Raw genomic sequence first — 26,622 nt, 5'->3', positions numbered from 1 at the left:
CTTCTAAATTATTTAATTTAAATAATTTCTTACCCATTTCAAAATTCTACTGAAAGACCCACTCCGATAAAAATTGTATTTTTGGTGTTTTCCTGATAATAGGTGAAATCTGTAAAAATGCTTTTTTTGAGTATTTCTTTATTTAAATTGTTAGAAACTTTTCCAGTCAGTGGCAGTTCTGTGGGTGGAAATGCCTTGTTGACGAAGAGGTCAGAGGAGAATGAACAGACTGGTTCCAGTTGATAGAAAGACAAAATGAACCCAAATAACCACTGGTTACAACAGTGGTCTGCAACAGAGCATCTCTGAGCGCACAACCTTGAGGCAGATGGTCTCTAGAGCAAGGATGGGCAAACTTTTAGGCTCATGGACTACAAAGGGTTTCAAAATTTGACAGAAGGGTCAGACCAGGAGCAGATGTTTTGTTAAGCCGCCTCATAAGAGAAAGAAATAACATGAAATCTGGACAAAAACATGCTTTTATTTTGATTATTAAAATATACTTTTGGAGTTTTCATATCAAAACTTGTGGCTTTTATTCTCATTTTAGTCCCAATTGCACCAATGGTTTGATGTCCCTCTGGAAAAAACATAAACATAAAATGCTGCGTTCATGTGGTGTTGGAGTAACCAGAAACTGACAGTTTAATTCAGAAAACACACATTAACGTTAGAAAAACAATTAAGCTTCCAACAACACATAAATTCAGAATAATTTTCTGCTCCTATAAACAAAGGTCAAAGTATTCGTTAAGTAACATCTAGGACACACCAGAATTACAGGGAAAATAAAACATTATGAAGGATCTTCAAAAGAATTGACTCAGTTTGGCAGGCAGGATTCAGTAGTTTAATGGGCTGCATATGGCTGTAGTTTGCCCACCCCTGTTCTAGACTAGTGATAGAAATTAGTGCTGCATATTGTACACTCCTGTGGGTTCAGCAGCAAAGGATGAAGCAGCCTGAGCTGGAGAAGCAACAGCAGGGTGTGGAAACGAGCTTCAGCTGAAGAGTTACAAACACCAGAACAGCATGTTCTACAATTTTTAAGCAGTAAAAGACACATCTGGATGAGAAAGATATTTTCTAGTTGTCACAAACCAATAAACAATGAAGACAGAACAAAATAACCTGTTATTGTACAGCCGGGATCCTTAAATCGGAAAACTAAAGAACACCAGAGTGTACATAAAGGATCCATGAAACATGGAGAAATAGCAGAGCAAACCACATCCTTCAGAAGAAAAGCAGCATTTAAACAACATGAAAAAGAAACAGGAAGGAAAATATTAGATGGATCAGAACTGTCCAAAATAATAAAAAAACAGGGAGACCAGGACCAATACAAATGATTTCAACAAGTATACTGATCAACAAAGGGATGTAAGTGAGCTTTGCTTCATGCTAATGGGAAAACTTGAAAGATTAAATGAATAGGTGACAGAGTGACCCTTGAAGAATCACAGAAAACTTGATACTAGACTTTGTCCTTTCTAGAAACTGCTTGAACATCTGTGTACTTCTAACTTTCTGATACAAAGTTTGTCCAAAATTGAGCTGTAGAAAACATGGATAAAGAAAGTAAGAAAGGTTTTTTTTTCCAAGCTAAAATCTGTCTCATTTCCAGGCTAAAGTTCAGTGAAATCTAAAATTGATAGGACCAAAAATAACATAAAATCCAGAAAATATCGTTTTGATGAGGACCTGGTGTTTAATATCATAGATTTGTCTATCAAACACTTCAAACAGAAGAAGACTTCTCAATGTTATCAATACAATTTATTTCACTTTGGCGGGCAAGATTTAATAGTTTATCAGGCCACATATGGTCCTGGGCCATTGTTTGCCCCCACCTGGTCTAATTTAACCCCTTGATGTTTGAATTTACTTCCAGCTATGAAAAAGAAAAAAAAAAACGCTTTGGAATTTCAATTGCAAATGGAATCAATGGAATCAATGTGGCAGCTGAAGAGGTTTGATGCATATTTGTCACAATAGTCATTAAGGGGTTAAATATCTCCTAAATGTATTCAGAGGCTGGTAAATGCTACAGACTGAGACATATTTGAAAAAGTGGGTGTGGTCTTCCAAACAGATTTCAATACAGTTTGCTTAAGGTGTGAACGTGAATAAAATAAAGCCACGATAAAATCTCAACTCAGAACACCATGACCACACCTCATCACGCTCACCTTTGCCTTAAATAAGAGCAAGCAGAACATTCCGTGGATAATTTTAAAAGCAATCATTGTTGAAATTCAATGCCATTTTCAGAAACCTGCAACTAGAAGAAGATAAGTTATCCCTACAAATGAGTATATCATTTCCTGTGTGATTTCTTGGCTGTGAGTGCAGCAATCACACTTGTCCACACTAAGGACTGAACTGACAAGTCCAACGTTTCCATCTTTCATGAATCTTTATGCATTTTCAATCATGATCCACAAATCAATAAAAGATTAATCTAACTTTGTGGCTATTTGAACAGTCCTATTATTTTTACCTTAATGGAAATAATCTAGATATGTATTATTTATTTTGGCTTTTAATACTGTACATGAAAATGTCTTTTAACAAAAAAAAATTTTTTTACTGGAAATGTTTTTAATTTAAGAAGCAAAAACAATTTACTTTTTACCATAATGACTTCAAACATTAAAACCAGCCTCTTGGGTATTATAGATTTTGTGTTCTTTGTGGTTAAAACATTTAATTTATTCAAGTATTGCTTGAATTTCTGTGTAAAAAAAAAAAAAAAAAAAGTTAGCGTATTTTTAGTGAACACGACACTGATCCACTTTTGAGGTTCATCTTCAGTCAATTGTCATTGACCAGACAGTAGAGACTCAACAGGTAGAGAAAGTCACAAAGTTGGACAGAAATAGATTTACTTCCCAACTGATTTTAGGCCTTTTTTAGCAGTCTTGTTTGTATCTGTGGTTTTCCTGCTATTAACTCCAGTGCTTGGTCAATTTTTTTATATGTCTTATGTCTTTTCCATCCCTACTCCACACTAAGACTGAATTGAGAAGAACCAGACTTTTCAGGTGATGAACCCCTTCTTCAGAGTCAGAACCTTTTTATTTTTTATTTTTATTGCTTTCCTTTTTTTATGCCGTCTCACTCCCTCCATCCCAGCACATTTCAATGACAGTTACCATGGCCCCATTCAGCTCAGTAGAGGGTGGGGGTGAAGGGTGCTCACAGCGCCTCAAACTGCTCCAGACAACACTCTCCATTCAGCTCACGACATTCACAGACACACTCACACGCAGATTTATTTCAGGAGCTCCAACCCCTATGAACAACTTTAATGACAATGATGGAAGTCTGGACCTTCAATTACAGTTTCGAAAAAAGACAGTTCTGCCCATTTTCTCTTAAAAAAAAAAAAAAAATAACATACATCATTGGGTCACATCTAAAAGTTCAGTGTCCTCAGGTCATTTAGACTTTCTTATTGTAGAGAAAGCCTGTTGTGCTTTAAAGTGGATGGGCCAAAAAATCCTTGATTTCCTGTTTAGTATAAAGCAGAAAAAAGACAGGAAAGAATTATTGTTTTGTATTTACAAAACATTCTAATATCTTAGTTCATTCTGCGTATAGGAATGAGTTGTACAGGAGGCAAAAGTGAACAGTAAAAATTGACATTTTAGATGTGATTAGAAGATTTTCTGTTTTTTGTTGATAATTTTCATTTATGTTCCTATACATTTTCCCATGCTGTGAAATATGAATTAACATAATACATTTCAATGGGACAATGGTAATACATAAAAAGTTTCTAAACAATTTGATTGAGTATTTTCAATAAATGTATTTGAATTATATCCAAATGTTTCTATTGTAATATTATGAAGCAACCATATCTGCAGTTTACTGCTTGAAAAACAATTGTATTGACTACTGTGATAAAGTAATGCAGAAGTTGTTTTTTTAATGGACTGTGAAAAAGACAAATATAAACTCTCAAATATTTCAAATCTCTTTCGGCCAAGATATACTGTAATTTAACAGCTAACTTGGCCTAACTTTTTGCAAAAACATAAACAATTATTTGATAGAAAAAATGCACACATATATATATATATATATATATATATATATATATATATATATATATATATATATATATATATATATATATATATATATATATGTATATATATATGTATATGCATTTTTTCCCCGGCAATAATTTTTCTTACAGCGCATGCGCAAGTAAACCAAAGAGGCTCATGGGTACAGGAAGTCCAAAATGGCGATGGACGGAATAATGTCCACGTCCACCGGTCTTTCTTATAGCAATGTTGGGGAGTTTTACCCCCGAAAATTCGGCCCAAAGCCGGATGTGGTGCCGTCCGGGGTGACGGAGAGGAAGGTGGGTCCGCTGGATAAGCCTGACATGGTGTCGGTGGATGTCCTGAACCTACAGAATCCAGGTTTGTTATGCTAACTATGCTAACAGCTGCTTCTTAGTCAAAGGAGAATTCGTCTTTATTTATTTATTTATTTCAATCTACGGTCACTTATAAGTCTCAAAGACTATTCAAAGCATATATTTCCTCTGCGTGTCATGCCACAGATGACTGCTTCAGCTGTCAGAAGGGATTGATTTTATGCTGTAAACAAGGATCTCAGAAATATTATATATCATCACAACTCAGTAAATGCAATGTATGTGATTTGTTGTCATGTTGGGGTTCTGATGCCTTTTCTCCCCATCAGATGTCCCCATGCACAGGAAGAAGCAGGAACATGACACCTATGTTTTGGTGAGTGTCCTTTCTGATGGGTCGAGGGAGTTTATGTACGCACACAGACATCCCAGTCTTCACGTTGTTCTTATGTTGTCACTCATGGTTCTGGTGTCTAAATTGATGTAGAAAACATGAGAACAACCAAACAGAAAGTCATAATCCTCACATGGAGAAAACCTGGAACAGTAGATACATTTTTTTTAAGAAGAACCAACCAACCGACTAAATGAGTCCAAGAACACGATATGGATTTATCCAGGATGTCATTAAAGAAGCTGAAGAGGATGGGAAGAAATTCAGACCGCATTTGACCCAGTTAAGATCAGAGTGCAGGATTAATAAGTCGGAAAGAGACTTTTGAGCAAAACTGGATCCATGGGAGAATAAAAAGAAAAAGACACTGCTGAGTTAAAAGAACACAAAGAAATATCTGCATTATTTACCAAAACTTTTTTTCCCCAATCATTCTTATAAGACAGAAGATTAACTTTCTGGAAGCGCCATCTCCCCATCATTGACTGTACATCAAAACTGAACCATAACTAAAACTTTTATTTTAAAAAAGCTAATTTCAAGGAGATGAGACCTTAACATTGTTTAAAAGAGTTTCAGTAATAAAATGTAAGATATTGAGTATCCACACACATAGTTTTAAACATCAAATCCTTTCTCCTTGTAACTTTAATAATTTCAGTTTTGCTTTTCATCTTGTTCTCTCATATTATTTTGTTAGATAAGTATATTAAGGGAACCATGATCGCTAAAGTGAGACATTTGAATTTAGAAGAAGAAGGATTTAATATCAACTTCTGCTCTTTTAAAACACATTGTCCAATCAGCCAAATGTTCCAAAGTCAAGTAGAAAACTTTTGTAACCCATAAAATGTAATTAATATTAAAAAACTTAATTTTTACATGTATTTAGGTTATATGTAAGAGCAAATGTTTGCCAGATGATCTGAATAATTTAGTTTCTAACAGCAATAAAGTTTAACTTCAGTGTCTCCTGCATGTGAATTACAGCCGCAAAGCAACAGTTTAAGCAGGGAAATTAATTATCCCAAATTTGACTAGAAATTCAAGTTTAAACTATTAATGGGAATTAATTAAAGAAACATACATTTAATTTTATCTGTATTTTTTCTCATTAAAGTAAAAGTAGCAATCAACTATAATAAAGCATTTATCTGAAACTTTCCGTGTGGTTTTGTGAGATCTGCCACAGTTACAGTTTTATAAGGATGTAAATAAAATGTAATCATGTAAATGTCATTGCAAATAAATTGGTTTTTCTTCCTTGAATTGGAGCTTAACAGCAAAATGAGAAGGTATGTTTAAAAGAAAAATGAAATCAGAAATGATCTTTGGACACCTGGTTTAAGTGCTGCCACTTGGGGGCAGTATAGGTCAACTATTAGGATAAAACTCCTTCCATGAAGAAAATTAATTAAAATTGTGTCTATTCTCTCTAGATGTTTTTAGCTTCATAAAATGTCACTTAGCCGGATTCTTTGACATGAACAGAAGGTCACTGAATGCACCATTATAACCTCACAGCAGTAGGAGGTCCTCGTTGTTGCAGACAGAGTTCTTTACTTCTGACAGGATGTTTGATAGAGCTTTTGAACATGAAGTTGTTCTGAATACATGTAGATAATCATCAAACTCTGATCATTACATTTAAGTGATTTATGTCTGATGACTTTTGTTGATTTGCTTGAACCCAAAGGGCACTTTTCATCCGTTTCGGAAGTCCAACAGATCTGTAGTTGGGAGGTTCCTGCAAGAAGTTCGCCTGGTCGCCTCGGATCGACGGGTAAGTTCCAAAACACAGAAAAACTGGATTGGAAGCCGTGATTTTTGATTATTTTTGGCCCCATTTAGTTAATCTTCAGCTCATCATCAGTCCTGGTACTTTCCATTCACTGGTTGGCAGGAGGAGAACCCTTACATTGTAATCACATTATGCTGTAAGCCTGTTAGACCAGCCGCATGCATGGTTTCCCATCACTGAGCTTCCTGTCTTAAGTCAGCGCTCCTTCTGACAGCGGTTACAGATGATCTACCAGAACATGGCAACATCAGACCTTCAGTGAAGACGCAGCACTGTGGAACTGGCTCACTATATCTGTCTGTTTCAGTATATCAAACATCTTCTCTGATGCTTAAATAGACAGGTGTCAAATGCAGCTGAAGCATGTGGCTCTGCCAACGCTCTAATCTGCCAAAATGAAGAGCGTGGCCTTACTCGGGGTCACAGAGGCTGACCTTAAATGTGATTTAACGCACGCAGTGGAAAGACCTTTTCTTAAACTCATTAAAGGAGTTTGGATCTAACTTGTAATTATCCGATCAGAGTGTAAACTCACTTCCCCTTAAAGAGTTTGGGGTTTTGGACTCGCATCTTAATGGTGGAAGTGACAGGATGGACTTAAGTGAGCAACAAGACTGACTTATGGAAGTATGCTCCACTGAAATGCATAAAAAAACAGGAATTTACTACAGTAAAAACAAAAAAAGCTTTAAAGCTTAAAAAGTGTCAAGGGATTTTAAAACCAAAACCATTTCAAATATTACAAATATATAAAAATAAAAACAAATATTTGCATTAATAATGATAATAATAATTATGTATTTATTTCTAAGGGACAGTGCACATTAAAAGCATTGAATGCAATGAGCCAGAATTAGTCCAGCTTTCATCTGTTGTCCCTGGACAGATGTTAAAATTGTCAACCTAAAAATAATCAATAAAAAAACGTTAAAATATCAATGTCAATAAAAAGGATATACAAGAAAAATTCAATTATAAGACAATCACTTGAAATACATTTTGATCAAAGTAATAAATAATGTATATATACATTACGAAACATTAAAACGAATATAAGAGACGTGATTGCAGAACACGTAAAGGGGGAAGCATATTAAAATTCAATGTGTACGAGTTTGCTGTGATAAGAGCCAGTTTCTAACGTGCTTTTTAAACAGATTGAATGTAGAAGCTTCTCTAATACATTGAGGGACAGTGTTCCATTCTTGCGCTGCATTTCCTGAGAAGGCGTTTTGGCTGAAGGCCCTTCTCAGCAGCAGAACTATGCAGTCTCCCCTCACCGACCCTCATATCACTCTTTGGGAGTTAGTTCGTATTTGGACAAACTGGTTGAGTGGAGGGGATGACAAACCATTTATGATTTCATAGAACAGAGTTTTGTGTTTTTAATAAAGTTGCCCTATTCTGATTGAAGTTGAAAGTATTGGTCTTGAGTAGAAGTTCCCTTCAATGAGGCATGATGATCTAAACTCGCTCATGCTAGTTAACCTTTTAATAGCAGAGATGTTGCTGGTGAGACAAGATACCACTGAACCTCTGATGTGGAGAAAAGCCGCCTTGCACCGATGTGCAACAAAGTAAAGTAAATTGCTGCAGAGCTGCTTTTTTTTCAGCATTGATTCTGAAAATTGCATAAACGATTAAAGAGTCGTTGAAAGAACGTCAACACTGGAGCTAAAGCTCTGGTGTTAAAGGGTTAAGGATGCGAGTTTCCAAACATGGCTGAACTGGTCTTTTCCCACCTTTTTGAACTTCAGAAACAGAAGAGGTGTGTTGGTAGTCATGGAAACAGCTCCGGGTCAGACGCTGCTGGTTGTTGCATCTTTCTAGTTTGGGTGGATCAGAAGGATCAGCTGTTGGTTTGGTTGTTGAAGCTCCACTGTTGTGTCGCAGTCACAGGTTTGGATGACAGCTAGCAAAGTGCTATAATGACAGATAGTTTGGTGAAACATGAGGCTCTGCACGTCTTTCAGTCCGTTCTGTGGGCGGGTCTCAAGGTTAACTACAGGTAATCTGGTGCTCGGCTTTAGGTAGATGAAGGTTTACTGGAGTTGATGGTTGTTGATTCTTGATGCAGCCGCTTCCCTTCTGGTCTCGCTAACGCCCTCTGCTGGTCTGTGGAACTCCTTGGTGATTTCTGTCTAAAAATCTGTTTAATTGTAACTCATTGTTCTGAAAAAACAAACAGGGTAAGTCAAAACAAAAGGACAGGAAATGAAAGGAAGCGGAATGCTGCAAAACAGGGCCAGATGTGCAGCTTCAACAGAGACGGAGCAGACCCCATCACACACCCGAAAGCATCCCGGTCTTTGTGTATCTGTCAGCGGTATTGTACTATAATCCACTTTGAGCACACACTGGTCAAAGTGGATTAAAGTGGGGGTCTTACTCCTCCATTGAGCCTTGGATTGGATTACATGGTGTGGGGATGGTGACCGAAGGCTTTGCTTTTTACCACAACAACCTTCCATGAAGGCGTTTGTGGAGAAGCGGAGGACTCTTCCTCCAAAGAGAAAAAAAAAACTTTTTTTTTGACATCCCTCTTGATTCCACTTACACAGAGAGAGTGCAGAGCAGACGGCAGCCCCCCCCACGTGGCCGTGTCTGCTCCCCAGAGGCTCTTCTGCTGATTAATCGGCTAATTGGAGGCTGAGTTGTTTACAAACACCAACTTGTGACGTCAGGAAAAACTGCAGCAGAGAACCATTTCCTGCTTGGACAGTAAACACGTCGGAGTCTGATCAAACTAAATCATCACTTAGACGAGACCTCACAGCACCTCAGAAAACATTGAAAATCACTCTCATTAAATGATGAAGGGAAAGCTTTTCTTTTACTGAGTGGCAACTTTGACTCTTTTACTTAAAGATACTGAACCATAAATCCGATTTGATAAATATTCAGCTCATTTATTTAGTTTTCTTTTTTTTATTTTCAGATTTCTGTACAGAAATAACATATATTTAAAAGATAAACTGACAATAAATTAATAATAAACAGGACTCTTCTGAGCTGAAAAGATGCATCCATCTAAGCTCTATGACAGGGTCAGGGTTGGAGATGACTCAATTAAATAATAATTATAATTTATTCAAATCAATGTTTACTTACAACATGAATATCTCTTACAACAAATTCTTGCGGAAACAGCTTTTCTGTTTCTTTTAAGGATTATCAATTAATGAATGAACCAATCAATTTTTCTCTGTGTAATGCCTTTTATGCAAAAAAGTGCACATTTCTGTACTGTACAACTCATGGAGGTAAACTTTTGAGCATGGAAACTTGAACATGAAAACTTGAAAGCCAAGTTGGTAAAGCAGTTCTGGAGGATTTTAGGGTCTCCGAGGGTTCATATTTTAATAATAGATCAGAAAGAAAAGGCGCATGACACTATGAAGACATTTAAAACAACTGGAAGTACCTTAAAATCAATCCTAAGGTAGAGAGGGAACCATTCAAAATCCTTTAAGTATATATTTTTTCTATTGTAAAATCGATGCCAGTGGTCTTTAGCTAAAATAATTCAGTTTTCAGCCAAAGTAAAAGCCTGTTGCTTTTTAAGCAAAGACGTACATGGATCTATTTTTCTGCAAGTGGATGCATCATGAATGGAGTGGAGAAGGGAGACTTTGCCCCGCCCATGGCAGTAGCTACGACACAAATGGAGTGGAACTTAAGTGATGGAAGTTTTTGGTTTGTAGGATCAGGAGGCTGAGGCGTAGCTGAACATGTTATGTATTTTTGTATGCGTGTGTGTTGGGGGGAGCAGCTGATGTACTTCCTCATGAAGGGAGGAGCTTAAGGGAGGATCCAACGTCGTCCAAGTTTCTGCTGTAGTTGGACAACTTGAGCTGGGCGATGACGGGATGCAGTGTTGCAGCTGAGCATTAGGGGATGAAGGTGCGTCCTCTCCAGTGCCAGTCCAGAACTTTCAGTTTAATGACTGAGCGGCCGTCACATGTAAACTCATCACGCCTCCCACAGGGGGGCAGCAGAGTGCCGTGACGAAACGCCACCCCCCCCACCGCCACCTCAGGCGGCCAGCGTGTTTGTGTGCACGCTAAAGGGGGTCGGGAATGTTTTGGGCCGCGCGCTGTCTCTCTGTTTGCACACACAGATTCACGCACACTTGTGCGTGCGCGTACACACCGAGGCACTCTAGCGCTGGCTAGTGCTGTCAGCGGACGCCGCGGCGCTGTCATAACACGGCACACCACAGTAATTGTAGATTTCACAGCACTCGGCTCTCCTCACCACGGCGTATGAATCCAACACAAAGTGACAGGCCGCCACACACATACACACTCACCATCCTCAATCCCTTCCTCCACTTCTGGTTCCTCCTCCCTCTGACACACAAACACACTCTCTCGCTGCTCAGAGGGCAAATTACTCTCATGGTTTTGTCCTTTTTTCATTCTTTGGTGAGTTCTGCTGACTCAGGTTCCGTACAGTTCCATCCTTGATAAACTTGTTTCCCGTTCATCTGACAGTCATTCAGCCAGTTCTGAGAAATGATAGCTGCCTCTCAAAGGCAGAGCATGAAGTGGGGTCACCTTCACGCACCGTCGCTCAGAACCTCAGGAGGACGATCGGGACAGACTTCAGTTTCGATCCACACTCCGACAGCTGATTCGGCCATCTTTGAGCCACATTCCTGCAGCAGCAGCAGTAGAGGGAAAACCAGACTTCAGGCCACAAATCCTGTTGGTTGTGGATTTTTGTGTCATTTGTGTCACTGATCTGCTCGCAATATCTAACACCTTCACTGGACTGTCATTCGTGAAGCTGTGGTATCTGTTTCCAAACTGAATCATAGACCAGAATGTTTGGTTTTGCTGTTTTCCTTCCAGATCACGTTCACTAACGCCCTCTTTATGTGCATCTGCTGCTTTAAGTTGCTGCCCTCCCCCCATCTGTAGGTATGCTCATGGAAAACAGACTCTTTACATCTAACCGTTCCCTCCTACATCTAACTGATGAAGGTTACATGTAGGTAGCTTAGACTCACAAACTCCCTGGTTGGCTGGATAGCTTCAAAATGTATCGCCATTTTTGTTGCACTTCTAATGTTATGCTGTGTTTGTTCACATGAAACAGTCTGTCACCAGACCGCAATGCTCGACGTTTAAATTGTGCAGCGGGACCCATATTCACATCTGAAACTGGCTGCCTCCGCCCCTCAAGTTGTGTTTGGTCTGAATGCAGCATTAGGTTGGTGGTTTGAGGGTAAGCTTGCAAGACGGCGTGTAAACAGAGAGCTCTCAGCTATGGGGAGGGGAAGGAGGTGGGGTTGGACAGCACCGACAGTCCCGCCCACAACTCAGATGTGAATTTCTCTTGAGCTACTGCCGCTCTGCAGAAACTATGTCCTATAAAGCAATACAAGATTTTTTATTTTAGGTAAAACTTGCAAAATCATAGTTTAAAAGACAGCTGGGAATGCTTTGACAATAGATCAAAAGATGATAGGAGTGAAAGTAAAAACTAAAATTGTAGTTCATGTAAATATCCAACAAAGACAGAATGAAGCAGGAATACGTCCTGTTTAGAAGTTTAGAGTGGAGAAATGGTTTCTATTTGTGCATGGATGTGCTGCAAAAAGACAAAAAATAGTTTGTTGCACTTAAATAAAACAAGGACTCCATGTTAGGCTGCACAGTCTTTGTGGTGTCTCAGTAAAACGTGTGAAATTTTCTGATCACATCCACTTTTTAATGTGGTGTTGGAGATTGGTGCCTATTGAAAGGGAATGCATTTAGTTTATACCTTCATTTACACAATTCAAACTTGCTGACTTCATTCAGTTTAAAGATGAAGGGAAAGTAAAGGTGCAAGTAAAACCCATGCAGAGAGCGGCTCTTTTTTTTTTTTTGCTGTCCTGCTCTCTCATGCTGGAAATGTGACCTTCCCCCTGGGCTGCTGTTTCTCTGCTGAACTGATTCCGGCAGTGGTGGACACGTTCGGTTCTGTTCACGCTTAGCATCCACCTCGACCCTCTGCAGAGTGGGATGACCGCAGAGCCACCAATCCCGCCAGCCAGAGTGAGATTATGCAGGATTTGAAGCTTTAGGTCGAGTTTGATTATTAAATATCTGCAATCTGTCAAATTTCATAAACATGTATGTGAGCGTCTTTAACGTGATCGCTCTTTGGTTCTCTCTAACGGTTGGTGTTAAGTCATACATGCTAAACGGCTTTGATGCAAAGACTGCAGCTGCTCTTTACATGGCTCAGCACCATCCCGATCAGCTGATCCGACAAAACAAGAAAACTCTCACATATACATCAAAGCTTGTTTTATTCTCAGCCGTGCGCACTTTAGCGCATCATCACGCACAAAACAAAGGTCAAACTTTTAGGAAAGCCTGAGGAGCTTCGATGAATTTTCATGTTTTATCTATTTTTTACATGATCTGTAAATCTACTCTATTCTTTAATTATTAGAAAATAGAGGAAAATAAGTTTTTTGGGGGGGTACTGCCAGCTTTCTTCCTTTTAATTTGATTAGCTAATTGTAGCTTTTCTAGTTTGCGTTTGGCTAAATGTTTTGTGGAGGTGAAAGAAACCGTCTTCTTAAAAAAAAAAAAAGGGAGATTTGGTGACAAAAATACTTGGAAAAATAAATAATTCAAGAGTTTCCTATTTTGTTTTTGTTCTGTCTGGATATAAACAACTAACATATTTGAATAAAAGAGATTAAAAAAGTAAGTATCTTAGAGGGTTGAAGGGAAAGTAATTGGGAAAAGCATTTAAAGGCAAGGCAAGGCAAGGCAAGTTTATTTGTATAGCACATTTCATGTACAGAGACAATTCAAAGTGCTTTACATAAAACATTAAAAGAAACAATCAAAAGAAATAGTAAAAATGTGATCATTAAAATAAAATTAAAAGAAAGTAAAAAGATTTTAATTTAAAACAAGCATAGATAAAAAGGTGGACGTAAACTTTTGAATACATATTAATCAAATGCAACTGAGAACAGGTGAGTCTTTAACCTGGATTTAAATACACTGAGTGTTTCAGCAGATCTAATGTTTTCTGGAAGTCTGTTCCAGATCTGTGGTGCATAGAAGCTGAATGCAGCTTCTCCATGTTTAGTTCTGACTCTAGGAACTGATAAAAGACCGGATCCTGATGACCGGAGAGGTCTGGCTGGTACATACTGGGTCAGGAGGTCAGTCATGTATTTTGGTGCTAAACCATTCAAAGCTTTATAAACCAGTAACAGAACTTTAAAGTCTATCCTCTGACAGACAGGTAACCAGTGTAAAGACCTCAGAACTGGACTGATGTGGTCTACTTTCTTGGTCCTTGTGAGAACCCGAGCAGCAGAGTTCTGAATAAGCTGCAGTTTCCTGATGGATTTTTTTGGTAGTCCTGTAAAAACACTGTTACAGTAATCAAGTCGACTAAAGATGAAAGCATGCACTAGTTTCTCCAGGTCCTGCTTAGACATCAGATCTTTAATCCTTGAGATATTTTTGAGATGATAATAGGCTGATTTAGTGACTGCCTTAATGTGTTTATCAAAATTTAGGTCTGTGTCTATCACTACACCCAAGTTTCTGGCCTGGTTGGTAGTTTTTAGTTGAATAGATTGAAGCTCTGTAGTGACGTCTAACCTTTTTTCTTTAGCCCCAAAGACAATAACCTCAGTTTTGTTTTTGTTTAATTGAAGTAAGTTGTGACACATCCAGTCATTAATGTCCTCAATGCATTTACCAAGAGCCTGTACAGGGCCTCGGTCTCCTGGTGTCAGTCTAATATATATCTGTGTGTCATCTGCATAGCTATGGTAACTAATGTTGTTGTTCTTTATAACTTGGGCCAGTGGGAGCATGTAGATGTTAAATAGAAGTGGTCCCAGGATGGAGCCTTGGGGCACTCCACATGTAATTTCTGTTGGCTCAGAGGTGAAGTTACCAATTGACACAAAATATTTCCTGTTTTCTAAGTACGTTTTGAACCAGTTTAGTACTGGCCCAGTGAGACCCACCCAGTTTTCCAGTCATCTGAGTAGTATTGCGTGGTCGACTGTATCAAACGCAGCACTGAGATCCAGTAAAACTAGCACTGACATATTTCCACTGTCTGTATTCAAACGTTTGTCATTAGTCACTTTGAAGACTTTATAGTAGATCTGGACTGAGTGACCCCTTCCCCCCTGCGTTTCAAACAGGAAGTATCTGCTGGTTCCAGGAAGCCAAATTCCCGTAGTCTTCTGTTAAGAAATAAACAGCTGTTACTCAGTCATTCTATTTGTCAGTATAACCATTCTTGCTCTGCTACTTTTTTTAACCTCTTGATGATCCTATTTTCTATAGTGCAGGTTATTCAAGTTATAAACTGACCAATCAGATGCTTCATTAGAAGTCTATAGGCATCACTGCTTACTGATGATGTCTGGCTCCAACAGGTTCTCATACAAATCACGAAGAAATGGGAACTGAGTTGACGGGTGATGTCACACTTATTTGGTCCAGTTCCCATATACCGTTAATGGTAGTAATACAGAGAAAATACAGTCTATGTTGAATTTCTGTGGCTCCTGTTACTCATCAGCATATGTTGTTTACCTTATATGAAGAACTGTATTAAAGAAGCATTTTTAACATCACATTATTTACAAAAGATCTTTGCAGATGCTTGTTAAACAAATGTTACCTTAGACTCAGTTTTTTTCAGCAGACTCCTGGCAACTTAAACACACGCTGATTTAGAAAAAGCAGTTCTGGGTCAAATCCAACTTCATATGCCTTGAGCTTAAAAATCTGTCCAAAGAGTTCCCTTCACGTCTGCACTTATGGGAGTGAGAAATAAACTGCATCCACTGTTACCGGTTGTGTGAACTATTTCAATGCAAGAAATCACTCCACTGTCCTTCACAGCAAAAAGAACAAAAAAATCTTGGTTCTCCTGATATATTACAGTGACAACCTGCTAAATCAAAAGAAATAAATTTTTGAGTGATGGGAGAAACGTAAAAATTTGGCAAATGTTTATGTCTAGACCATGTATTTTGGAATATATAACATTATCTGAATAAATTCAGCTTAAAAGCATACAAGTCTATCACTGCTTTTAGAGCAATTTAATTTTGAAACGTTAATACTTTCTAGAAATTACTTGTTTTATTTTCTTTTTTTTTTTCATTTTCTTTGAAAGACAAAAAATTCCTGAGTTATTTTTTTTCTCAGATTCTGAGCTCCTCCTTCCTTTGTCCTCAGTAAAGGCATAAGGCCCCTCTGTGTCGGGCCTCCAGCCGGACACCAGCCCCTGCCTGTTGTTATGAACCTGAACGCTCTGTTGTTGTTTGTTCTCAGTCGTGGAGGATCCTGCTGTTCGGGGCGCTCAACCTGCTGTGCACCGGCTGTCTGCTGATGTGGTGCAGTTCCACCAACAGCATGGGTAAGCACACACACACACACACACACACATACAGGCAGAGTGACATGCAGATAGACACATGCAAACTGACACACAGACACAGATGTGCAGTGACTGACAGCGACGCACACTCTTCCAGACTCGGACGTTAACGAACACAGATACCTGTCCACACACTGCAAACACAGACTGACAGCAGCTGTGTGTTTGTGTGAACAGAAGCGCTCTCTGAATCGAGGCTTCAGATAGCCCTTCTGACCACGGGGGGCCGGAGCGGCGCTGTTGCTGCGCTGCAGGTCTCCTGTTTGTGGCGACTCTGCTCTCTGAATGAGGGGCTTTGAAAGATCCATCCACGTTGTGTCTGCAGGGGCTCGACCCCCCACCCCAACCCTTTGACAAACAGTAGGGGCAACTACAACAAGGAACGCTCCCATTCTGACCTTTTATCTATTTAAAAAGACAGTTTGGGAAATACCCAGTGCCTTGGATTTTAATGTAATTTGGAAACCATGCTCACTAATTTGTACTATCTTGGGCATGTTTACATAAAAAGTGGGGACATCACTCATTACATCACCCATTTGCCAAAGTAAAAGTCTAATGAAAATGAACATTTTATGATTCCACTGTTCTGATGATAAAAACTTGGATGATTAAAAAATATATATATTTTGCATACTTTTTTTAAATGAAAAATTGTTCAAATGCAATGCTTTGTGGTCTATATTTGCCAAAATATTCAGCATCAGAACCCACTAGTTTTTAACAGACTCTGTGAAATCTCCAGCCTCTGAAATCAGTCATTCTTTATTGGGAAACAGCTCTCCCCCCTCGACAAAATGGCACAAACTCTTTTGGGGAAGGGTGTCAAACTGGATTGCTTAGGAAAATGTGTATTTGATGTTTGTGTCATAGCACCATCTTAGAAAATATTCTTTAATTACTGCCACATTCGCTCCACAAATGAGACACATGGCTTTACCAGCTACATCAGTAAATATTTATTATGCCTCTAATTGCTTTCTAAAAGCTGCTTTCAGAATAAACCCTTTCTCTTCTGCATTGTGAGTGCAGAAGTACTAGCCAAGGCAGCTGAAGAGCTGCATTATGGGATTTGTAGTGAAATTGACTCCACTTATATTTTGGGCAGTTGAAGCGCTGGAATTGTTTTTATCAGTTCTACATTTCTTTGTCCATTAATAACAATATTATAAAATAATCACACTACAGGCCTTGACTTTGATACATGTACTATAGAGTGTTCTTTGTAGGGTTGCACGATAATATCGTTTACCGATAATTATCGGCCAGTAATGGACATTATGACATCACGATAATTCCGATTAAAAAAAAAAAAAAATTAGCAGATAAAATGGACCAATAATTAAACACTTAAACTGCCGACCCTTCCTCATTCACCACTCAGTATTTACTTATGTTAAAACTTGTCTGCTCACCCTAAAAGTTTCAACCCTGTCTGTACTGCTTTACGGTGCTAGCAAAGCGGCCCGACAGCCGGACACAGCAGATGTGACTTACGAAGACGGAGCATTTCTCCATCTCTCCCTCACTGCTTTAGGAGCTGCACTTTGCAAGGGAGGGGTTCGCTCTCGCGATGCTCGCTCACAAACACACCCGGACACACCCCTACACACACACATTCCTGCACTGACACACAGACAACAAACGCACGCGCATGGCAGAGCTGGCGCTAGCAAAAAAGTCCGAAGTGTGTCTGTATATAACCAAAGTGGATGCAGACAGCGCGTGCTGACTCAGATGTAACAAAAACGTAAGAGAAAGGGCGGGAACAGCAGTAACCTGTCCAAACACAGCGCTAAAATACACAATAGTCTAGCAGAGAGGTGCACTTGATTCTCATCTGTAAGAATCCAAGCACATGTCTATGTTTATGAAAAGTTTATATTTGTGACCAACCATTTATTTGCACATCGAGAGGCTGGAAAATATCGGATATCAGTATCGGTTGTAAAAAGTCAATATCGTGCATCACTAGTTCTGTGAATTTAGTAGTAAGGAAATTCAGACACAACCCACAAGTCAAAGGACTCTTGGACTAGAGGTGTAGCGATGAATCGATTTCTATTACTACCATCCAACCAGATTGATCAGGGCTCTAGACTAACTTTTTGTACTGGTTGCACCGGTGCGCCTAACATTTTTTCATAGGTGCACCAGCACAAAAGTTTGGTGCACTGACCTTCTCGACCTCATTGCATTTAACAGCACTTTGACACGGTCCCTTTCCTTTGTTAATATCTGCATTAAGACTTGATAATGATGAACTTACAAGCTGGTAAACATTACAATGATAAACGGCTCAATTTATTTAGTATATAAAAATTAATAAAAATGCACAGTTTGAAAAAAGCTTAAATTTGTGACAATGAGTGAAATGGGCGGAACCAAAGTCTTCATGCTCTGCTCCATTGTGAAGCATTTGTTTTTTTTGTAATTTTGTTTCGATTTCTTAAACTTGATGTTTTTATTATTTGAAATTTCTTTTTTAAATTGTCATTGAGACATTTGTAATGTTTTGCGTTGATTAATTTGTTTATGTGATCTAGCCTTCAGGGCCACTGTCGTTAACGTTAAAACACCAACAATGTCACAGTGAATAAATGTTTTTGTGCTTGCCATGTATCTTCTACAGTTCGATCACAGTGAATCAGCTGATTCTGATGCAGAAAAAAGTGTATTTTTCTTTTTTTCTTTTTCTTTTTTGCTCCAATATACACAATTTTACTAACGTAGAGGGCTCATAATGAGAGCGCTGCGACACGAAGTTGCTTTTCTCTGCGGCAGGATCCGATGATTAATAAAAGCAGACTTTAGAATTTTCTTGGACTTATTAGTGTTTATCCTCTGATGGTAGATTTGCTGCAAAGGAGAAAGTCATAGAAGGTCAGAACAAGTTGATAGATTTTTGAGGAAGTGTTGCCATAAAGATTGGGAAACCCTGTAAATGTTGACTTCAACCATCTCAGTGTTTGACATAAAATGTTATTTTAAAAGCCAGCAGACAATATAAAAATGCCCAGTTCAGACACAAACTACAAACTTAAAACTAAAAACCGTTATATTTCTGTTAGCTGGACTTTTTATTTAAACCGATGTAGCTGCTCAGATGTTCTTGTTTTTTTTTTTTTTTTTTTACACTTTTTTACAGGAATCAAAAAAAAAAAACTGCAGTCAGATTTGATCAGCTGTGCTCAGGTCAGGACTTTCTGAAGCTGCTGGGCTTGTTTGTGTGCACTGCGGATGAATTTGTGTGTAAACATGCACATATTAGTCGCAGTCAGACGAGCGGCGAGACGGCGTGTTTCTCCTCAGCAAGGCCCGTCTCGGCCGCTAACCCGAGATCCTCTCGGGGAGTCCATGGCTCGGGAAAAGGCTGCCGCGAAAAGAACAGCAGGAAACTCGACCCTGCCGCAGTCGCTCTGCCGGCACAACACAGAAACGCCGAGCGCGCAGGCGGCGTCAGGTGTCGCGCAGACAGGAAGCGGAGAGCAGAGCCATTGATCAGAGAGGAGAAGGCGACACCACAATCGATATTGAGCTCGATAAGAACAACGAGGCAGACCGCGACCCAGACCCCATCTTGTCAGCTTCCTGCTGAACCCCCCCCCCACTCAGGACCACAGACACTCAATCAAAAGTCAAAGTCAAATGTTTTATTTTTGAAACAAACGGTAATCTGGGTTCATGTTAAACACATCCTCTGTGGAGCTCCAGATTACACCCTTAAATCTCCTTTGCCAGCTCCCAGCACCCTGCTGATGTTTGATGTGCTAACCGGACTTAAACCTTAACCCGCCGAGGCCCAACAAGCCACAAAATGTCAACTTTGAGCACCAGCTATTATATAAAGTCTTCCTCTGATCCTGTTTATGTTTCCCAGCTGCTGAGCGTGTGATTAAATGACCTATGGACCCTTCCCGCTTTAAGATTTTTAGCCGAAATCTGATGTTTGTTCTTTCTCCCGCTTTTGTTTGAGTTCCTTGGATTATGCCAGATGTTGGTCCACGATGCTGCCAGCTTCTGTTTACTCCTTCATTATCTTCATTCTTTTCTCAGCTGTCAATCAAACCCCCTGACTGTCAGACCGTGGTCGCTCATCGCCGTGTGTGCGTGCACACTTGTGCCAGGCCTAATGAGATCACTTCATGTCCTTCGCTGTTGGCTAAAAGCCCTCATGATGTGGAGCGCTGAGTGTTTGTCTTCCACCTCATTAGCCTGTGGTTGCACACAAACATGCTTGTGTTTTGGCTGCTCTTAACATCTTCTCACACTCAGACTTAAAACTTTTTTTTCTCCTAATTTTCTGCTTTATTCTGTTGCCTTTCACCATGTGATCAATACAGCAGCAGTGAAGCTAACAGCAGCTGTTGAAACACAAGCATCATAAAGACAATCTGCAAAGATCGAAACAATCTTTATCTGATCTATCCATTTAAAAAGTGATGCAAGTATAAGTACTGAAGGGTCTTATCATTGTGTGTGTTTAGTGTGTCTTCTTTTTTTACACAATAATGTAGAGCAACTTCAACTTTGAAATCTAAAGTTTAAGTTTTTATTGGTTTCAAATCAGATTAGGTGTCACTTATTACATTTTTAAAAGATTTCAAGTTTAGCTAAATATGCATCAACATGTGAATCTGATTTAATAATAAACTTTTTTTTTTTTAAATAAATTCCATGTCAAATGTAAGGGATCAAGGACAGAGCCCTGGGAAACACCAAGTTACTGTAGTTGATCGAGGATGAAAATAAACTAAATGAGTTGAATACAATCAGAAAGATATGGATGACATCATCTGGGGGCTGTGTTGGTGATGTCAATTTGGAGGAGATGTTGAAAAAGAAAAGTGTGTGAAACTGTTGAATTCTGCGGTCAGGTCTAGCTGGGTGGTTATGGTCAGAAGATCAGACTCTACTACTGTCAGCAAACATTGGTACATTTTTATAATGGCAGTGGAGTAGAGCAAAGGCAGGTTCAAACTGTTCATAGAAGGAATTGTTGAAGCTTAAATTAGGTGAAAAATAGCAAAATGTAAGTTGATAAAAAAATTATAATTAAATTATTTGAAGGGCAAATTCGGAAACTTGGTTAACATATCAAAGCATACATTTTTTTTACAACTTTATAATAAATAATTTGCTGCAAAATTTTAACAAACACAGCTTAAGGGAATACAATTATGTAATTTAAATACATTTAAAAAAAATAAAAATAAAAATAAATACACATGGTAACACTTTATGATAGGATTCCTCAATAATCTAGGTGTAAAAGTTTAAAAAGCATTAATACATTTTTTATAAGCCCTTATAGGACATTTATAAGACATCTATTAGTATTTGTAACTGTGATATCAATGCCTTCTAAGTGTTAGTATGCTGCTTATAAAGACATTTTTTAGCTGTTTTAAAGACTATAAGATATTTATTAGTTTTTATTGTAGCAGTCTCCCTGCAGGCGCGTGCCACGACGGCAGGAACGGAAGCAAAAACAGGTGGAGTTTATGCTCTTTTTATTTATACAATTAAACCAAAGAAGCGGTTCTGCAACCAAAAGAAGATAACATGCACAACATTAGAACATGAACAGAACATTAAGCCCAAACAGGCAAAACACAATGAACATAAAAATGAAAAGAAACACATAACATAGGCAGCAGCCGCACAAAACACTGTAAACCCAGAAACAGACCAGTGGTTCCACCCACACATACCTGTTCCTCTTTTATACTACACACACCCCTGGACCGGCTCCCCATTGGTCACTTTATAAATGTCTTACATGTACCTTATTGATGTGAATCAGCACTTTAAAATGACATTTATTAGTACAGTTAGATGTTTTACAAATTTCTTATAAGTGTTTGAAAAGATAATTATAAAGATATTTATTAGCATTTGTATGTCTTACTAAAGCCTCATTCATGTTAATAAATTGCTTATAAGGGATTAATTAGTGTAAGAACTGTTTTCTTTATAATAAATTATTTGATTATGATATTGTTGAAAATATCTTTTTAAAATGCAAACTACCACAAATACAATCAATCTATAGATAATTTAAAAGAACATTATTTTTAAGTCGTTTGCTTGTATAAATAACCTTAATTCTTTGAATAATGATCTTTCTTCCTCTGGTTCCAGTATCACCTCCATCGTTTGTCTCACAGAAAACCTGTTCATATTCATTCTTTGTCTTTCCCTGTGCTTTGCTTTGTTCCATCTGGACTTCATTCATCTTCAAATGTTTTCCCATCAAACCCAGAATCTCATCTTCAGCCAGTCAGACCCGTTCGTATGTTCGAAAACGCGCACATGCAGCGCCTCCAGTGCACACCGCCTTAAGTTTAAGTGGAGCATAAGACGTATAGAAGGCGGTCCCCACACACACACACACATATGCACTTACACACTTGGATGCACACACATGCACGGACAAACCCCCTGACCTCCTTTTTTGCAAGCATAATTCCATGTTCCAGAGCAACTGGCACACTGACGCAGGCAAAGCGCGGTCCGTTCAGAGCGCACAGGCGTGCCCTCCGCAGTGGAGACACACATGCGCACGCTCACATGCACGCTCTCTGGCCCCATTAGCTCATGACTAACGGCTTAACAGACGTTACACACACAGAGCAGAGACCCCATGCATGCTTTTCTGAATATGGGAGGAGCCTGAAGGTCAGCTGACCAGGGAGTCCATTTAAACGGATAATCAAAGTGCTGCTTATCTGGACCAGCTGTTCTGGTGTCATTTCCTCTTCGTGGATGTTACTTAAGAGAAAGGTGGGATGAGGCTGGAGGCATTTATGCTCCTCCAGCTCTCTGACTCTGGTTAAATGTGACAGTGTTTGTTTTGAGATTGCTTAGAGAGACCTGATTACTAAACTCTGGCAGCCCCTGATGTTCACTCATGGTCAAGTTTTACATCTATGTTTGATCTGAGATAAATGCATTTCTGAGGGATAAAAAGGAAAAATGTTGGGGCTTTCCATTTTTTTTTTATAAAATATGTTGTTTGGTAGTGATAAAGTAATGACCTGCATGGTACTTTTAAAATGCTGAGAGATGACTTCAGGAAAAAAAAAAAATCTTGTTTGCAAACCCTCATTAAGCTGTGGACTTCATTCTTCATTTAATGCCATTTACGTTTTAAAGCAGACATTTAAGAGCCATGGAAATGCTGTAACAAAAGCTCCACACCCCCTTATTTTCCTCATGTCTTATCTGATGCCGTTCAAACAGAGCAGGTCTGGTTGCGTTTGACTAAATGTTTAATAATGTTGGGGGTATTTTAAGCAGCGTAGCTCTAAAGCCCATAGCTGATGATTTCTGCCCTTTAAATCAAGCATGAGCCACGTAGAAGTGGGGCTGTGCATGTGCGAACACACAAACGCAACACATGCACACGCCCCCGCTGACCTCCCTGTCCAAGTCTAATACCATTTTCCAGAGCGACTGCCACAACAGCTCGCACAAAGATTCAGTGGTTCTGTAGGAACGCACACACATGCACACACACTCACTCTGGCCCCATTAGCTCATGACTGTGGGCTTAACTGACATGTAAATCATGCCTTACACACACACACACACACACACACACACATGTGATAGTATAGACTTTGCGTGCTTTACTGGATGTGGTGAAGCAGCAAACCTGTTGACCCGTGAAGTATTCAGAGAAATCACCAAGCTGTTGCTCCTACGTCCTCGCTCCTGCTGATCTCCTGCTCAGCGCTCAGCTGCTGCATCCAAACCAAGGCAGGTGCGTCCAACAGCACGTTGGAGAAAAACTGCAGAGTCGAATCCAGTTTCTCAAACCGATTCTCATAATCTGCTGGAAAGTGTCACTTCTAAATGTCCATCAAGGGCGCTTTCCAGAACGGCTACAGTAATCCATTATCAATTACTTATCCATGCAAATTCATGCAACATAAACATTTTTACAATTAATTCTTAATATTCTTCATATTCTTAATATACTTGCTTAACATTAAGCAAGTATATTAAGCCCTAACAATGGCAAACCTACAACTGAGCAGTTGTCGAAATACACCTGCATTAGTAATGTTTTTATTACTAATATTAGGCCAACAAATTGAATTGAAACAAACGCTGTACTGATTCAGTGACTCAATTGAAATAATTGATTCATCTTGAACCATCACCGTAATGTACCTGAAAGTAGTAAGGATTCCATAATTCATATTTTAAAACCGAACGTTTGTTTTACCATTCAACTGAACGGTTAGGAGAGTGAGTCGCTGCATCAGTCAATTGCACACGCTTATGTTGAAACTGTCAAACACGTGTTGTGCTAAATTCATTATAGTTAGTATTGTTACATTACACTATGCTTAGTAAAAGTCAATTGAAAGGTTCATATTTGATTTTAATTTTCTTGTTTGTAAATAAAAGGTTTATCTTTTTATGTTGTTTTGTAATACCCAAATCAAATATTGAACCAAAACAAAACTGTGACCCAAAATGTGGGGTTTGAACCTTATCATGGGAAAAGTGAATTGAATCCCTAGAAAGTAGCATTACAGATTTTTAAAAACTGGCATTAGCAGTTAGTGTTCACTTTTTACACCTTAGATTTTTGACCCAACCTACTCTAAAATACAAATAAATTGTATTTCAGAATATGTCACGTGACCGATTTTCTGTGAGGTTAATGCAAATATTACTAAAGTCCCAGCCATTGGCTGTATATAAGAACTGTATTTTTTACAGTCAATGGTCCCAGCTTTTGGTTTTTGTTTGTTTTCTGTTTTAAGGAGTAATTGAAAAACCCTTTAAGCTAAACAGTTAAAAAACTTAATGGCTTTTACATTTCCACAGTGAAAAGTTTCATATAAGGTGCCTTCGTGGACCTGTCATTCACTGAAAAATGTCACAAAGTGGTTTTCATTTTGTCAATATGTTTTATACCCTCTCTGGGCTGGCGTTGCAGATTTGCAACAGCTAAATGGCAATTGGCAACCAACTACCTATTAATATCACATATGATAATTTTCCCCAAGTATCACATTTTTTCTGTTACTTAAAATTAATTTGGCCCCAGAGAGGGTTAGTTTTTTTTCAAGATAAATGGACTAAATGTCATAATAAACTTAAACAAATAAGTTGACGAAAAACAGTTAAAGGGAACAGGCTTTTTAAAGGTGGTTTCTTGGTTTAGACAAGAATGGTCCAGGTCCTGTGTTAGACATGAAAAATCATCTAAACTCACATTAGGACCAAAGAAATGAACTTTGGCTCCAACGCAATCATAGAACCAAAAAAAAAGGAAAATCATAAAGTAGTTCCTAGAGGTCTTGCATTAAAAATAAAATAAGCTAACATTGCAACCTAAAACAGTATAAGTTCAGAAAAATGTGTAAAGTCTGGCACACATGTAAAGATAGGGATGTTTCCAAATTGACCAATTGTAAAAACTAGCCTTATTTCTCCTTTGTGGATATTTTTTTTTCTTGATTCGTGCTAACGAATACCCACATCTGAAAGTTCTCAAAGAAGGTGAACTTTGTTGAAATCCTTCCCCGAAAACCAGCATAAGTAAAAGCCATCACGTGGCCCAGCATGTATTTGTGCTTAGATAGGGCAGGTTGTGTGTCGGTGTGTTGATGCTGTTTAGGCAGAGCTGTTGTTGCATTTTTGCTGAAATGTAATCTGCTGATGATTCTACAGAACTGAATGTGAGCGTATGCGAGGAGCCCGGTCCTCCCAGATCAAATTGTGCAGTGGACGACCGGATCAGCTTTCACCCTTTGACAAAGCAAAGATGTCAGCTCTTTGGAACCGGACTAAACAAACACACAGCAGCACTTTGATCTGCGTCCCGCTGAATCCCCAGATCTTCTCTTCTTTCCTGCACCTAGTTGCACCTGAACACCATTTTTTTATTTAAACTCACCGTCTGTAGCCCCGTCATTGTCCTGTGAACGCCAAATATGTGGACAGATGTGCAGAACCACACTAATGTGTCGATCCAGCCAGTTTCATCTTGGACTTCTTTGAGATCGATGAAGTTGGATTTGAGTTCTCGGTACTCCAGGTTGTTCCTAAAGTCTCAGTCACATTCACCCAAGTGACAGAATGTTAAAAAACTAGCCAGGATATCAAATTGATCAAATGATAATTACAGAGTTGTTGAATCAAACTGACAAATGCTTTTTTGCACCACTGGTCTCCAAATATTGAATGTCTGACAGAAAGTCAAAGCCAGATTTTATTATTTTAACTTTGGAGTTTTGTCATTTGTTTTTATTTTAATAGCTCAGCAACTTTTATTTTTTAGAGAAGAACGGTGCAGACAGAAATGTTGGGGTGGTGGAGCCTTTTTCTCAGTAACTTCTTAGCCTTTGTACCATTTTGTTGTATCGGAAGATTCTTCAAATGCCTACATTTTTTAGATTGTAGAGTTTAAAACACTTTGATTTGAAATCCTTTTCATTCATTCATCTTCTTGGCCGCTTTGTCCCTTTCGGGGTCGCGTGGGTGCCGGAGCCTAACCCGGCTACTAATGGGCGAAGGTGGGGTTCACCCTGGATAGGTTGCCAGTCTGTCGCAGGTGTTTTGAAATCC

General features: G+C 38.8%; 1 protein-coding gene across 1 annotated transcript in view; it reads left to right on the top strand.

Annotated features, from left to right (window-relative positions):
• Positions 1-4,195: 4,195 nt before the first annotated feature.
• Positions 4,196-26,622, top strand: part of slc30a6 (solute carrier family 30 member 6) — a 76,694-nt gene continuing 54,267 nt past the window's right edge. Inside the window, exons 1-4 of the mRNA XM_024297383.2 lie at positions 4,196-4,442; positions 4,729-4,775; positions 6,490-6,576; positions 15,924-16,008. Coding sequence (XP_024153151.1) covers positions 4,259-4,442; positions 4,729-4,775; positions 6,490-6,576; positions 15,924-16,008 — 403 coding nt within the window. The 5' untranslated portion in view covers positions 4,196-4,258. The remainder of the gene's footprint in view (positions 4,443-4,728; positions 4,776-6,489; positions 6,577-15,923; positions 16,009-26,622) is intronic.

Source organism: Oryzias melastigma, linkage group LG15, assembly GCF_002922805.2.
Source record: "Oryzias melastigma strain HK-1 linkage group LG15, ASM292280v2, whole genome shotgun sequence".
Lineage (NCBI taxonomy): Eukaryota > Metazoa > Chordata > Actinopteri > Beloniformes > Adrianichthyidae > Oryzias > Oryzias melastigma.
Note: the sequence above shows the minus strand (reverse complement) of the source record. Positions and strands in the feature narration are given on the sequence as shown.